This window comes from Nicotiana tabacum, chromosome 18, assembly GCF_000715075.1.
Source record: "Nicotiana tabacum cultivar K326 chromosome 18, ASM71507v2, whole genome shotgun sequence".
NCBI lineage: Eukaryota > Viridiplantae > Streptophyta > Magnoliopsida > Solanales > Solanaceae > Nicotiana > Nicotiana tabacum.
In genome coordinates, this window is record NC_134097.1 from 109,057,326 (window position 1) to 109,070,399 (window position 13,074).

The window sequence follows — 13,074 nt, forward strand, 5'->3', positions numbered from 1 at the left end:
TCGTACGCAGATACTATTCTTTTGGATCCTCTCCTCTTTAATTTTTAATTTGTTTAAAGTGGAGAGAGGGCATATGTTTGCACTGGACCCATTGTCAACCAATACCCGGGTTACTATGGAGTTTTCACATTTCACGGTGAGGTAAAGAGCTCTATTATGCTCGGTACCTTCCGCAGGCAATTTATCATCGGCAAATGTAATTCTGTTTGTCTCAAAGATTCTGTTGGCTATTTTTCCCAAATGATTTACAGAGATCTTTTCAGGAACATGAGCTTCATTCAAGATTTTCATCAACGCCAGACGGTGTTCCTCTGAATGGATCAGTAAGGACAATAATGAAATTTGAGCGGGGGTCTTCTTTAATTGATCCACCACAGAATAATCATGGAGTTTCATTTTTCTTAAAAACTCCTCTGCCTCTTCTTTCGTCACAGCTCTCTTTGTTGGCATTGGATTGTTTTTAGTTTTTCTCAGCTCTTCGGGAGTAAAACATCTTCCCGAACGAGTCAAGCCTTGCACCTCACACACTTCTTCCTTGATTTCTTTGCCCTTGTACATTACGGTCATCCGTTCATAGTTCCATGGGATGGTTTTGTTGTTGATGATCGGCAGCTGGATTACAGGTGCAATAATAACCCGATCTGTACGTGCTCCTTCCACGAATACAACGGGTTTGTTAGCAACCCCTGGTACTATCACTTTTGGCCTTTCTTGTTTTGCGGTAACTTTGCTCGATGATCCCTCATCAACTATCATAGACGGTTCATCACCATTTTTGTTCTGCTTAGACACCGGCTTCTCCTCCATTAACTGCTTATCTGGCTTGGTTTCATGAGACTTGATCATCATGACAGTTTGTGACGGCTTCTTTGTCTCCCCATTAGCTTGTATGATTTCTATCATGTTAGCCTCTTGATGGGCTGGCATTGGATTTCTATTGATATTTGGAGCTTCGGGGTTTTGAACCTCGATTTTATTAGTATCAATCAGCTCTTGTATTGCATTTTTCAAATGCCAACATTTCTCTGTATCATGGCCTGGTGCACCGGAGCAATATTCACAGCTAATGGTGTAATCCAGATTCTTTGGAGGAGGATTGGGTAGTTTGGATTGTATTGGTCTCAGCATGTCTAGCTGTCTCAGCCTGTGGAACAGACTAGTGTAAGACTCTCCCAATGGAGTGTAAGTTTTCTTTTTCTGTTCCCTTTCTCCCCTGAATGCTGGCCTAGGCCTGAAACCTGGTCCGGGATAGGCTCGTGGGTAAGTATTTGGTGTGACAGGAGCACGCCAATTGGTGTGAACGGGTGGCTGATTGTATGCTTGAGCATGGTTAATGGCAAAATGAGGCTCTGAAGAGTGATAGTAGTGTTGGGATGAATCATGGTGGTAAGCTGATTGGCGAGGTCGTTGTTGATTATAGTAAAGCGGTGAACCTCTGGGTCCCGGCCAAATTCCTGAATCAACTACGGTTGCCTCTTCCCTCTTCTTTCTTCCGATTCCTCCTACCCCGCCTTGAATAGCTTGAGTAGTTGCCTTAATTGCTGAATAGCTCATGATTTTATTTGTCTTGAGGCCTTCTTCCACGATACCTCCCATCTTCACTACCTCGTTGAATGATTTTCCAACCGCTGAAACCAAGTGGGCATAGTAAGTTGGTTCCAAGGCTTGGAGGAAGTAGTCTACCATTTCGCTCTCCTTCATAGGAGGATCCACTCTTGCTGCCTGTTCTCTCCACCGAAAACCATACTCTCTGAAACTTTCATTGTGTTTCTTCTCAAATTTGGTCAAAGATAATCGATCTGGGATGATTTCCAGATTGTATTGGAAATGGTATGCGAATGCCTGTGCCAGGTCATCCCAGGTGTACCATCTTCCATGGTCCTGGCGTGTATACCACTCCAAAGCTGATCCACTTAGACTTTGACTCAAGTAAGCCATCAATAATTCATCCTTTCCCCCAGCTCCTCGCATCTTGCTACAGAAACCCCTTAAGTGGGCTACTGGGTCGCTGTGCCCACTGTATAGGTCAAATTTGGGCATCTTGAAGCCAACTGGCAATTGTACATTAGGGAATAAGCATAAATCTTTGTATGCTACACTGACTTTCCCACCTAATCCCCGCATGTCTCGGAATGACTGTTCTAGACTTTTGACCTTCCTGAACATCTCTTCTTGTTCAACATTTTTGGCTGGCTTGTCAATTTCGGTTGGGAGATCAAACCGAGGAGCAGTTGAATTGATTTCGGAGGCTTTGAAGGTGGGCTCCGGGGGGTAATATTGGTTGTCTTGGGCCTGAAATGTCGGATCACTAGGAGATTTGTGAAATGTAGCAGGGGGAGGTGCTACGAAAACAGGAGTCATAGGTGGAGGAAGGTACGAAACTGGTTTTGGAGGTGGAGACTGTGGTGTCTGAGAGGTGGTGCCTCGGTAGTGCTGATAAATGGGGAAACTTGGGGATAATTCAGTGGTGATATTATCCTGAGTTTGGATCATTGATGGAGCAGGGTTATCTGGGTAAGATGGGGGGTAACTGTCCTGTAGACCAAGCTTGGTACATTTCAGCCATTTGCTGCTTGAGCTTAAGCATCTCTTCTTTCATTTTCCCGACATCCATCTCTTCTATCTCCATACCTGTGTCAACATCTGGGATAGACATACTTTCGGGTATTGGTCCTTTTGATCTTGTGTGATAGTGATAATATGCCAGTATACTCTTTAGAAAAACTAACTGGTTGAATTCTGAAAATGAACAAACTTGTTAGTCTTGAGAGTTTAACACATATATAATCACACGTTGAGATGCAATGCTCCTAAACAAATAATTCCTTTCTATTATGCATTCGCTCGGTTGCTTGTGTCGTCCCAGCTTTCTTGAAATTGAAAAATTGTCATTCGCTTTTATTTACTACATATATCTTTATCGTGGTGGTCGAATCTTAGAGATTGCCTACGTATCATGCCGAACATGAATCAGACCTTGCGTAGTTCAGAATAAAGTCAATCACGTTTATTTATTACACAAAGATGGAATTACATTTGAAAACTTTAAGAAAATAGCTTGAAACACACACACTTAAATCAAAATAAAAGATACAATTCATAACATCTCACAACATGCCCCACTTTCCACTTTTGTTCTCTAATATTGGATTATCTGCTCAATGTGGGGCTTGACCTGGATGGCCTCCCAGCGTACGATACATCCTTTCCAACTCCATTGCTAGATGACGAGCAAAAGTGGGCGCATGCTCTGTAAACCTTTCATAATCCATTCCTTGGCAGTTTACATAACTTTGAGATGTGAAGACTGCCAGGTCGTGGATTTGTGCCCTGAAACCTTGGAGACGTTGGTCTTGATCTTGCAATTGCTGCTGACGAGTGGTGGCTATATCTCTGACACGGTTCTCACGATCTAGAGCTGATTCTAACAAAGCTCGGAGTCTGGCCTGCTCTAATCTTGCTTGCGCTCTTTCCTTGTCGAGGTCTGCTTGTTGGTGTTCTTTGTTGCATCTTCTTGCCTCTTCTAGTTGTGCACGAAGCTGGTCTTCTGATCGCATCCAATAGTCTTTTTCCTTATTGAATTGTGCCTTGTCTTTTTCGGACTGCCTATCTTGGCGTTCCTTGTTAGATCTGGCTTCTTCGTTTAATTGTTGGATCTTTTCTTTTGCTTTGCTCAATGCCCTTTCATTTTCCGCAAGAATGAAATCATAATCTTGCATTCTTTCAAAGAGATTGGCGATGGTTTTTTGATCCTTCCAGCTCCTCTTTGGCGTTTCAGAAATCCTTTTCATTTTTTGGAATCGAGCATGAAGATTTTCATTCTCACAAGATAGACTCTTTTTCTCGCCTTCGGCTTCTTGTTCTTGCAAATCTTTCTCCAAACTGAGGCTTCTTAGATTTTCTTTTAGGGCATGGATAGTTGCTTTGTACCCTTTTTCTTTTTCTCCCTAGATCAATCGCTCTTGGATTTTATCATTGAAGTTTTGAACATGGGGTCTTTTTGTTGGCCTTTTTAGCTCAGGTTCTGGTACATCATCCACGCGAGACCGTTTTTCGAACCACCTTGCATATCCAGGATTCATCTCACCCTTTGTAGTGTCTGGGACTTGAGTATCACTTTTCAAGTATCGACATCCATTCCACATCTGCTGAAGTAGAGCTTCGGGAATAGTGGCTTCTGGGTGTAATTCGATTACTTGCATACTCAAATCTTCATCATCAGGAACTATTTGATATCTCCCTAGTTGCCTTAAGACTCTTAGTGGTGCATATGGCTGAATGCTTCTTAATCCCAATAGTAGTAGATAACTATTTGAGGTTGAGATATGTATTACTTCCCTCATCGGGAGCCATCCCAGAGTCCATTCAATTTGATTTGCCGTTAAAGCCTTTAGATGAGATACCCATGCTTCTATCCCTTCTGGAGCTTGATAATTTTTTGTTTTTTCCTCATAGCTTTCGATGCAATTATCATTTTTTGACCCATATTGTATGATCTTGGGCTGTTGTTGGAGATGCTCCATCACCCACATTTGCAACAAAATTTTGCATCCTTCGAAGACCGTTGCTCCTGATTTACATAAAGTCAGAGCCCGATAAATATCTGATAGAATGATGGGGACAAGGGTGTGATTTTCTTTGGTGGTAAGGATTTGCACAACTTTTGCGGTGCGAATATCAATTGTTCGCTCTTTATTTGGGAAAACCATGACTCCTAGAAAAGCCACCATGAAAGCAAATCGACGGTGAATCTGCCAAGTGTCTTTGTTTTGTTTATTAGTAAGGCCTTTTTCATGAATTTCAAACCCATCTGACTTTCCGAACCTTGAATACAAAAAGTTGAAGGAACAACATCCATTGATGACATTGCTTTTCCTGATTTGACTGCTGATGTTCAAAAGACCGAAGAATCGATGTACTGAAGGAGCCTTTGTGAATATCAAGCTTTGATTTCTTAAACTTCCGTCAAAACCAACATAGCCAGCTATCTCCTCTAATGTAGGAGTAAGCTCGAAGTCAGAGAAACGAAAAACATTGTGAACAGGATCCCAGAAAGTTACTAATGCCTTAATCAGATCATCCCTAGGCTCAACTTTCATAATGTCCGTGAGATTTCCCAAATGTTTGACGACCCATCTTTGACCGTCTTCGCCTAAATCATACCACCACATTTGAAGCTGACATAGAAATTCCTCCGTACTTGTGGATGAGGGGCTTTGTGTAGTGCTCATTTTGTATCTGAAATTTAATTTTAATAAAGTCAAAATTTATTTTGGAAAAATTTATACTAAAAATCATTTTCGAAATTTTTTCTTTTATTTATTAAATATCTTTATTTCAAAACTATATTTTTTCGAAATTTTTAAAGCAACCCATTTTATTCCTTTCTTCTTACCAAGCTTTTATTTAAGCTGGTCAACAAGCATGTTTGAGGCGAATAAATGCACAAATAACAAGTAGGATGCATCATGATGGTCTTTTAATTTTGGGTTCACCTGTCCTAGACAGACCCAACCCCTGTGTTGAGTCTCCAAGGCCAAATGCATATGATGCAAATATTCGTTCCTACTAGGGATCCGGTACATGGCTGAGTTATTCTAAGTGTAAAACCTTAGGTTGATTGTTCTAAACCTGGCTTACCCAAACGGACAGTTTGAGCCGAAGTGGGGTAACGTACCGGGAGCACGAAAGTCTGCCCGGCCTAGTTACTTGTCCCAACTCCGTCTTATTTGGTATGACTTTAACAGAAAGGTGGGTCACGCGCACGTGTACACCATAAATTCAGAAGACTCAGAAAGAAGGGGTTTCGTAGCAGTTGTATATATTCACAATTCAAATAATATTAAAGCGGTAAAAAAAATTTAGCATATTAGCATATAAACAGTTGAAAATTATATAGTAAGTAAAGCCAATAAAAACAGATATTTTAAGCTCGAATTCTTTAAACCCTGAACCAATGGTTCTGGGTTCGTTCCCCAGCAGAGTCGCCAGAGCTGTCGCACCTCCTTTTCGCCGCGCCCGCAGGGCGCGTGGGGAGTTTTCTCCAATTGAAGGACAGTCGAAACAGGATTTGTTTATTTGTTTTAGAGTCGCCACCTGGAAATTTTAAGGCGTCCCAAGTCACCAATTATAATCCCTGAATCGAGGAGAATATGACTCTGTTTATTATTCTGCGAACCAGAAATCCTGAGTAAGGAATTCTGTTAATCCGGAAGAAGGTGTTAGGCATTTCCGGATTCCGTGGTTCTAGCACGGTCGCTTAACTGTTTTTATTATTGGCTTAATTACCTTGATTTTATTAAATACATTGATGTTACATGTTTTTACTACCGCTTATTGATGACCCTTCTTTGAATCGAATTACGCGTACGTATATTCGTGTTAAAAAAAATTGCGGACTTGTGTCACGCGTACGTGTACACAATAACTTTTTATAATATATTTATTAAGCAATCATTTTTCGAAATTGTGTTGGATCAAGAATATTTGTTTTTCTTGAATAATGAACCGTACATCTCGGGTTTTTATGAAATTGATTTAACGCCTTTTGGAAAAATCCTTTTATTAAATATTCGTTCGAAATTGCGCGTACGCATAATCCGAATTTTTGCTTTTAAAAATATAATCAGGGTACGCGAACGTATCCCTAATTGTGCAAAATATTCGTAATGATATTAGGGATTTTCCACAAATTGTTTATTATATCTATACATTTTTATGTGAAAATCATGATAAATTCCCATTTAAGGTGCCCTTAAATTCTTTGAAAAGAATTTACAATTTATTAAATGTTGACCGTTGATTATATTTTCCGAATATAAGTTATATTCATTCCAACTATTCAATTTCAAAGGACAGAATAAAAATATGATTAATATTATTTAACAAAAAACAAATATGACATATATATATATCAAAGAATAAATTGCATATAAAACTGAAAATGAATGATTCATAAAGGAAGGAAATATTTTCCAAAAAATTTTTTTCATGATTTACTTAATGCAAATTCTATTTCTAATTACCATTGATATCAAGTGTTGCAATTGGTACTTATACATCTCGTTTCATTCTCATATACTCGCTTTTAATCTAATAAGCCTAATTATTTGATCAATTTGTCTTATGAAGGTAGATAGGTATCGAGTTTATAAGAAAGGAATTATTATACAAGTTAATTCAATAAAATTACCTTACATGCAACTTAACTGTATATCGTAAACATTCATAACATTTTAACATTGTAACAAGCTACATCATATCACCTTTCGCCAACGTTTATACACACATCTATTATCTTATAAAAATATACCAACAACACCATCTTAACCTTATTTAACAATAAATATCACTACTGTAATTTTCTTGGCACTTCTACATCACTTCTTACTTAACTAACAACAAAATTAAATAATGACCAACATTCATGCCATATTCCCTACTTTGACAATTTAATATGATTAAACTAATGAGATAATGAGCTAATATTATTACAAATCTTTATACGAACTTTCAAAGTAAGACAATTAGCTCATAGCTATCAAATTGAATTCACTACTAATTAACTAACATAAAACAAAAATGAAATTTAAATTGATGAACTTGGACAAATAGAAAACAGAATTTCAATTCAAACTTCATTGATGAGTCATGTTGAATCTCTTTCCAACTTAAAATTTAAAAGACATGTACCTGGTATTGGAAAACAAGAGAAGATGAAGCTGAGAAGCAGCAACAGTAGTAACAATGTAGCACAACAACGACAGTCCAGCAACACAGGAATAGACCAGTAACAGTAGGAATAGTAGTAAACCCAGGAGACTATAAACGACTCCAAGTATAGAGAAGAAGTAAAAGGCAGGAAGGTTCTGACTATTTCAGATCTTAAGCGAGGCAATGAAACAGTAACTATTCTTTTCAACTTCAAAACTCTCCAAAATGAATTCTGTCCCTGTATATTCAGTGTATCCAGAATGTATATCGGGTGTATACTTCTCACTCCGCCCCCTCTTTTTTTCTTCTCTCTATCTAGTTTTTCCTCTTTTTTTCCACCCTTCTTCCTAAATTTTCTCTTCTATTTATAGCAAAATTTTCGAAATTTTCAGATTTATTTTTTTATTATTTTATTATTTTTTTAATTAAAAGAAATCCCACTTACAAATTGCTTTTATTTTTTTAGAAAAAGAAATCCCACCTTTATTTACTTTTATTTTTAAAATTCCAACTTTAATTACTTTATCTTATTTAAAATCCCACTTTTTATTTTTTTTTAAAAGAGAATCTCACTTTATTTAACTTTTCTTTAAAAAACAAACCACTATCTTTTCTTTTTCTTTTAAAAATGCTACTTTCAATTACTTTAAATTTTTTTAAATTTTCAGATACCTTTATATTTATTTTTTAATTCCAACCTTCTTTTACTTTTAAATTTTTTTTTAAAAACTTTTTATTTTTTTTTTAAATTTTCTACATTCTTTTACTTTTTTAAAAAAAAAATCATTCCCAAAATTATTATATATGTTTTTTTTAAAAATAAAAAATAAAAATAAAAAAAATAAAATAAAATATTTTCGGATTTTTTTTATATATAAAAAAAACAAAAAATAAAACTATTAATAGTGATAATTCACCTTTTATTTTTTATTTTTTTGGTTTTGTTTTGTGTTGGACAAAAATGAAGATGGGGTGTTGGGTTAATGGAGCGGACCGGGTCGACCCGGTTTGAAACGGACCGGGTCATGGGGAAAGTTGGGCAATTATTTGGGCCTGTGGTTTGAAATTGAAGAAGTGGCCCAATCCGATTTTTCTTTGTATTTTTGTTCTCTTTTCTTCTTTTATTTTTCTAAAACTAAATTATAAAAGTACTTAAATTATTATTAAAAACTAAATTAAGTTATAAAAGCGCAAATTAACTTCCAATAACAATTAACGCACAATTAAGTAATAATTAAGCATAAAATTGTTCATTTGGACATTAAATGCTAAAAATGCAAAAGATGCCTATTTTTGTATTTTTTTATTAATTTAACAAATAAACATGTATAGACAAACATACAAATAGTTACACAAAATATCACAAAAATTGCACACCAAGAAAAATTATTTTATTTTTTGAATTTTTTGGGGAGTAATTCTCATATAGGGCAAAAATCACGTGCTTACACTCATGTCCTTAACTTTTGAACTTGAAATTCAAAGTTAAGGACAGACAGTCATTACGTTTTTAATATGGGACTATAACTTAAGGACCTCATGTCCTTAACGTTTGAACTTAAAATTCAAAGTTAAGGACAGATAGTCCTTAAGTTTTTAACATGAGACTATAACTTAAGGACCTCATGTCCTTAACTTTTGAACTTGAAATTCAAAGTTAAGGACAGGCAGTCATTACATTTTCAAAATTGCAAGTTGAACTTACTGACTCCTGTTAATAACTTTTAATTGTTGAACTCAAAAGAAATTAAAAGAACGTAACAAGATATAAATATTGAAAATCTAGGCATCCGCTCAAATTAGAATAATAATGAATACAATCTATAGCAAAAACGTAAAAGAGTCGATAAACATAAGTGTATATTTCTACTCTTCTCTATGCTTTCTTGAAAATGGATGGAGTGCCGGAGAATATATACAAGCTGTTCTATTATGACCAATTCTTCTGCAACGACCACATTTGAATGTTATTTTTGATGGCTCGGTAGCAGGAATATGCCTTTTCTTTTGCCTTCTACCTGGTGGCACTTTGAAATCTGGAGGTTTAACAATTTGTGACTTAACACTCTCTGGTACAATCCATGAATCAGTATGTCCTACAGGATGTATTTGTCTTTCATATGTTTTCAGCCAAGATTCCTTTAAGTACCAGTGCGAACAAAAGTCAGACTTCTTGATGTTTCTCTTTTCGATAGCCGCAATTGCATGTATGCATGGTAATTCATCAAGTTGAAATTTAAAACAATCACATGTTCTTTTGTTTAAGTCCACCAAGAAAGTTATTCCTTCTTCTTCAACTCTAGAACGCCATGAATCAACAGGGAAGACCTTCAATGTTGAAAAATTATAAGTGAGTACATTATGTTAAAAAATGTCAAAATCATACTATAAACATAAAACATAATACTTACGTTCAAAGTAAATGCTAAATTTATTCTGTTCTTCAATTCCTCCTCTACCCAACATGAAACATCATAAAATGTTCCTTCTGCTTTATTTCTTCTTTCATAAAACCAATGTTGTAGCTTCACTTGAATGAAATCCATCATTCTTAGTATAGGCAGCTCCATTGCTTCTAATAGGACTGAATTCATCGACTCAACTATGTTTGTTGTGAGCATGTCATATCTTCGTTGTGGACTACAAGAACGTGCCCATCTTTCCGGTGGTTCTTCCATCAAGTAGTCATAAGTTTTCTTATCTACATTTGCAATATCTGACATGTATATGTCAAATCCTTTACGCTTGTATACTCCTGCAGCACTTTGGAAAAATTTTATGACCTCACTTTTCACCTTTCTTCGCTTTAGGTTCTGCTCCAAATGATAGATGCAAATCCCATGATGGCTTTCAGGATATACCTTTACAATTCCATTTGCAATAGCTTGATGCCTGTCTGATAAAAAAATCAAATTCTCACGGCTCCCAATTGCATTGCGAAGCTGACTAAAGTACCACTCATAGGAATTGTTGTTTTCAGATTTTGCTATTCCAAAGGCTAATGGGAAAATTTGGTTATTTGCATCTTTTGAAACTGAAATCATTAAAACACCACGATATTTTGACTTCAAAAAAGTCGCATCAATAGCAATCACTGGTCTACAATGATTCAATATTTTAGCTGAGTTGTCTCTTGAAAAAACATAAGAAGGTACTGTGGAGAAGACAGGTACTGATTGTGCCCTAATTATTATATGTACAATTGAAATTTTGTCTCTTCATTTGACCTGTTGCAGAAAACTAATATGAATACGTATATATATATAGTGTCGCCAGCAGAGGAAAACAAAGAGGACACCAATGATGACAATCTTAACCAATATACAAGGAAAAGAAAGAGAGACAGTATTGGTTATGATGGTCCATCATTTTCTCTTCTTACTCCTACTCCTCCAAGTAAGCTAATGGACATTGATGCGACTTTGACTATGGAGGGTGAAGGAAATGTTGAAGAAGAACTTGGTCGAGGTAAAAGGAACAAGAAGTTAAGCTGGCAGTTGAAATCTCCTTTTGATAAGGAAGGAAAAGCAGTAAGTTCCAAGGCAGACAATCAAAATACTCTGAAGAGTTCAGGTTGGATAAAATCAACCTATACTCGTAGGTGTATTTTTCATTATGCCAAAGAAGATGAAAAATTAGTGAAGAAATTCATTATGTGGTTGGGCAAGGAGAAAAGGAGAGGTCGCAAAAAAGAGTAAGTCTCTTAATGTGTTTCACTACATCCTTAACTTCTGTGATTGTAAGACTAATTTTAGGACTAACTGTTCTTAACTTATAGATTCAAGTTTAAAACTTAAGGACTTCTTGTCCTTAAGTTTGAATTCAAAATTCATAAGCTAAGGACATGCAGTCCTAAAGTTTGAGTATCAAATTCAAAAGCTAAGGACACTTGGTCCTTAAGTTATAGATTAAAGTTTTCAAAATTCTAACTTGACATTTTCAAAATTTTCAGGGGACAAATTGATTTATATGCTGATGATAATAGTTTGAGGAAAAAACCATACAAATTGTATCATCAAAAAATCAGTAGCAAAATATTTTTCCTTGAGCTTTCAGATAGCAAATTTGTTCTTGATGATAAGGTTAGATAATTCACAAGGCATTTATTTTTTCTATTATTAATTTATCATTTTTTCATTATTTTATGACTGATTTGTTATTGATTTGTTTTATTTTTTGCCTTTTTTATGAAGCATATTGACATTGCTCTCTATTATCTGAGAAAGAAGGAATGCTACCACCCTCGTGATCATCCTTTTCGATGCACAACTACTGATGTTCTTTTTGATAATTATATGGCACTTGTGTATAAAGATTTCAGTGAAGATGCTAGTGATGAGTTTTGGTGTGCTGGTGATAATCAGTTATTTCTGACACCATATGTGTGGGGGGACAGCCGTAGATGTGGAATTGCATGGACTGAGGTTGACAAAATCTTTTTTCCATGTCGGCTTCCTTCAGAAGATGATGAAGCTGTGACACACTTTTTGTTGGGAGTATTGGACTTGAATCAAAAAAAGATTGATGTATATGATTCCATATACAGTGAGCCATATGAAGCAGGAATGAACTACATGCAAATGTATGCACGCATGATCCCCCATTTGCTAAAGTTCTCACAGTTTGACAAAAATCACAAGTCTTTTGGGAATGTCTTCAACAAATTTGATATACAGTGGCAAAGATCACCACACCAAACTGGATCGTACGTGTTATTATTTGTTATATTATTTATATGTACTTAAGATTTATTGTTTAATTCACTGCATATCTTACATTTCTCTTAGGACTGATTGTGGTGCATTCCTGATCAAATTTGCCGAGTTGCTGATGATTGGAAAGGACGTGCAGCAATTCCAACCCGAAGACATAAAAGACTTTCGAAAAGAACTTGCTGCAAATCTTTGGGCACATGGTGAATGGAAAAGAAATTCTGGTTATGATACTCCACCAGAAAATGTTGGTGATGATTATGGGAGTGAAAATGAAACATTCTGTCCAAAGGAGTTGTAAAGAAATTGTGGTGTTAATTTTGTATAAAATTGTTGTAAAGGTGACATCTGAATTATGCCAGTTTAGGATAGTTCTGAAATATTCTGTAAATTTGTGAAAAAGCACTTATATTTTGTTTTGTTGGCATAGCGTAATTTTTTGTAACAGCTATGCAAAATTACAACTTCAAAAGTTATGTCAAGGCATTTTGTTATTTATTTCGTTGTTTCTCTCAACTTTTGATTTGTCCATTGAGTTTGTTAATATTTGTTCATGACTAAGTGTAAGTGAACTTCAAATTCAAAGTTAATGACCAAATGTCCTTAACTTTTGAACTTGAAATTCAAAGTTAAGGACCGACAGTCCTTA

At 35.8% G+C, this 13,074-nt stretch overlaps 1 protein-coding gene across 1 annotated transcript; it reads right to left on the bottom strand.

Annotated features, from left to right (window-relative positions):
- Positions 1–9,579: 9,579 nt before the first annotated feature.
- LOC142172629 (uncharacterized) lies at positions 9,580–10,757 on the bottom strand. Its single transcript, XM_075236293.1, has 2 exons — positions 10,125–10,757; positions 9,580–9,852 (listed from the first exon to the last, which is right to left on the bottom strand). The coding sequence occupies exons 1-2, from the start codon at positions 10,755–10,757 to the stop codon at positions 9,580–9,582; spliced, it is 906 nt and encodes a 301-aa protein (XP_075092394.1).
- Positions 10,758–13,074: the final 2,317 nt, after the last annotated feature.

Coding starts and splice junctions, on each gene's coding strand:
- LOC142172629 (XM_075236293.1), bottom strand. CDS start 10,757: ATGATTTCAGTTTCAAAAGATGCAAATAACCAAATTTTCCCATTAGCC. Junction 9,853..10,124: donor ATTTAGCATTTACTTTGAAC/GTAAGTATTATG, acceptor TGGTACTTAAAG/GAATCTTGGCTGAAAACATA.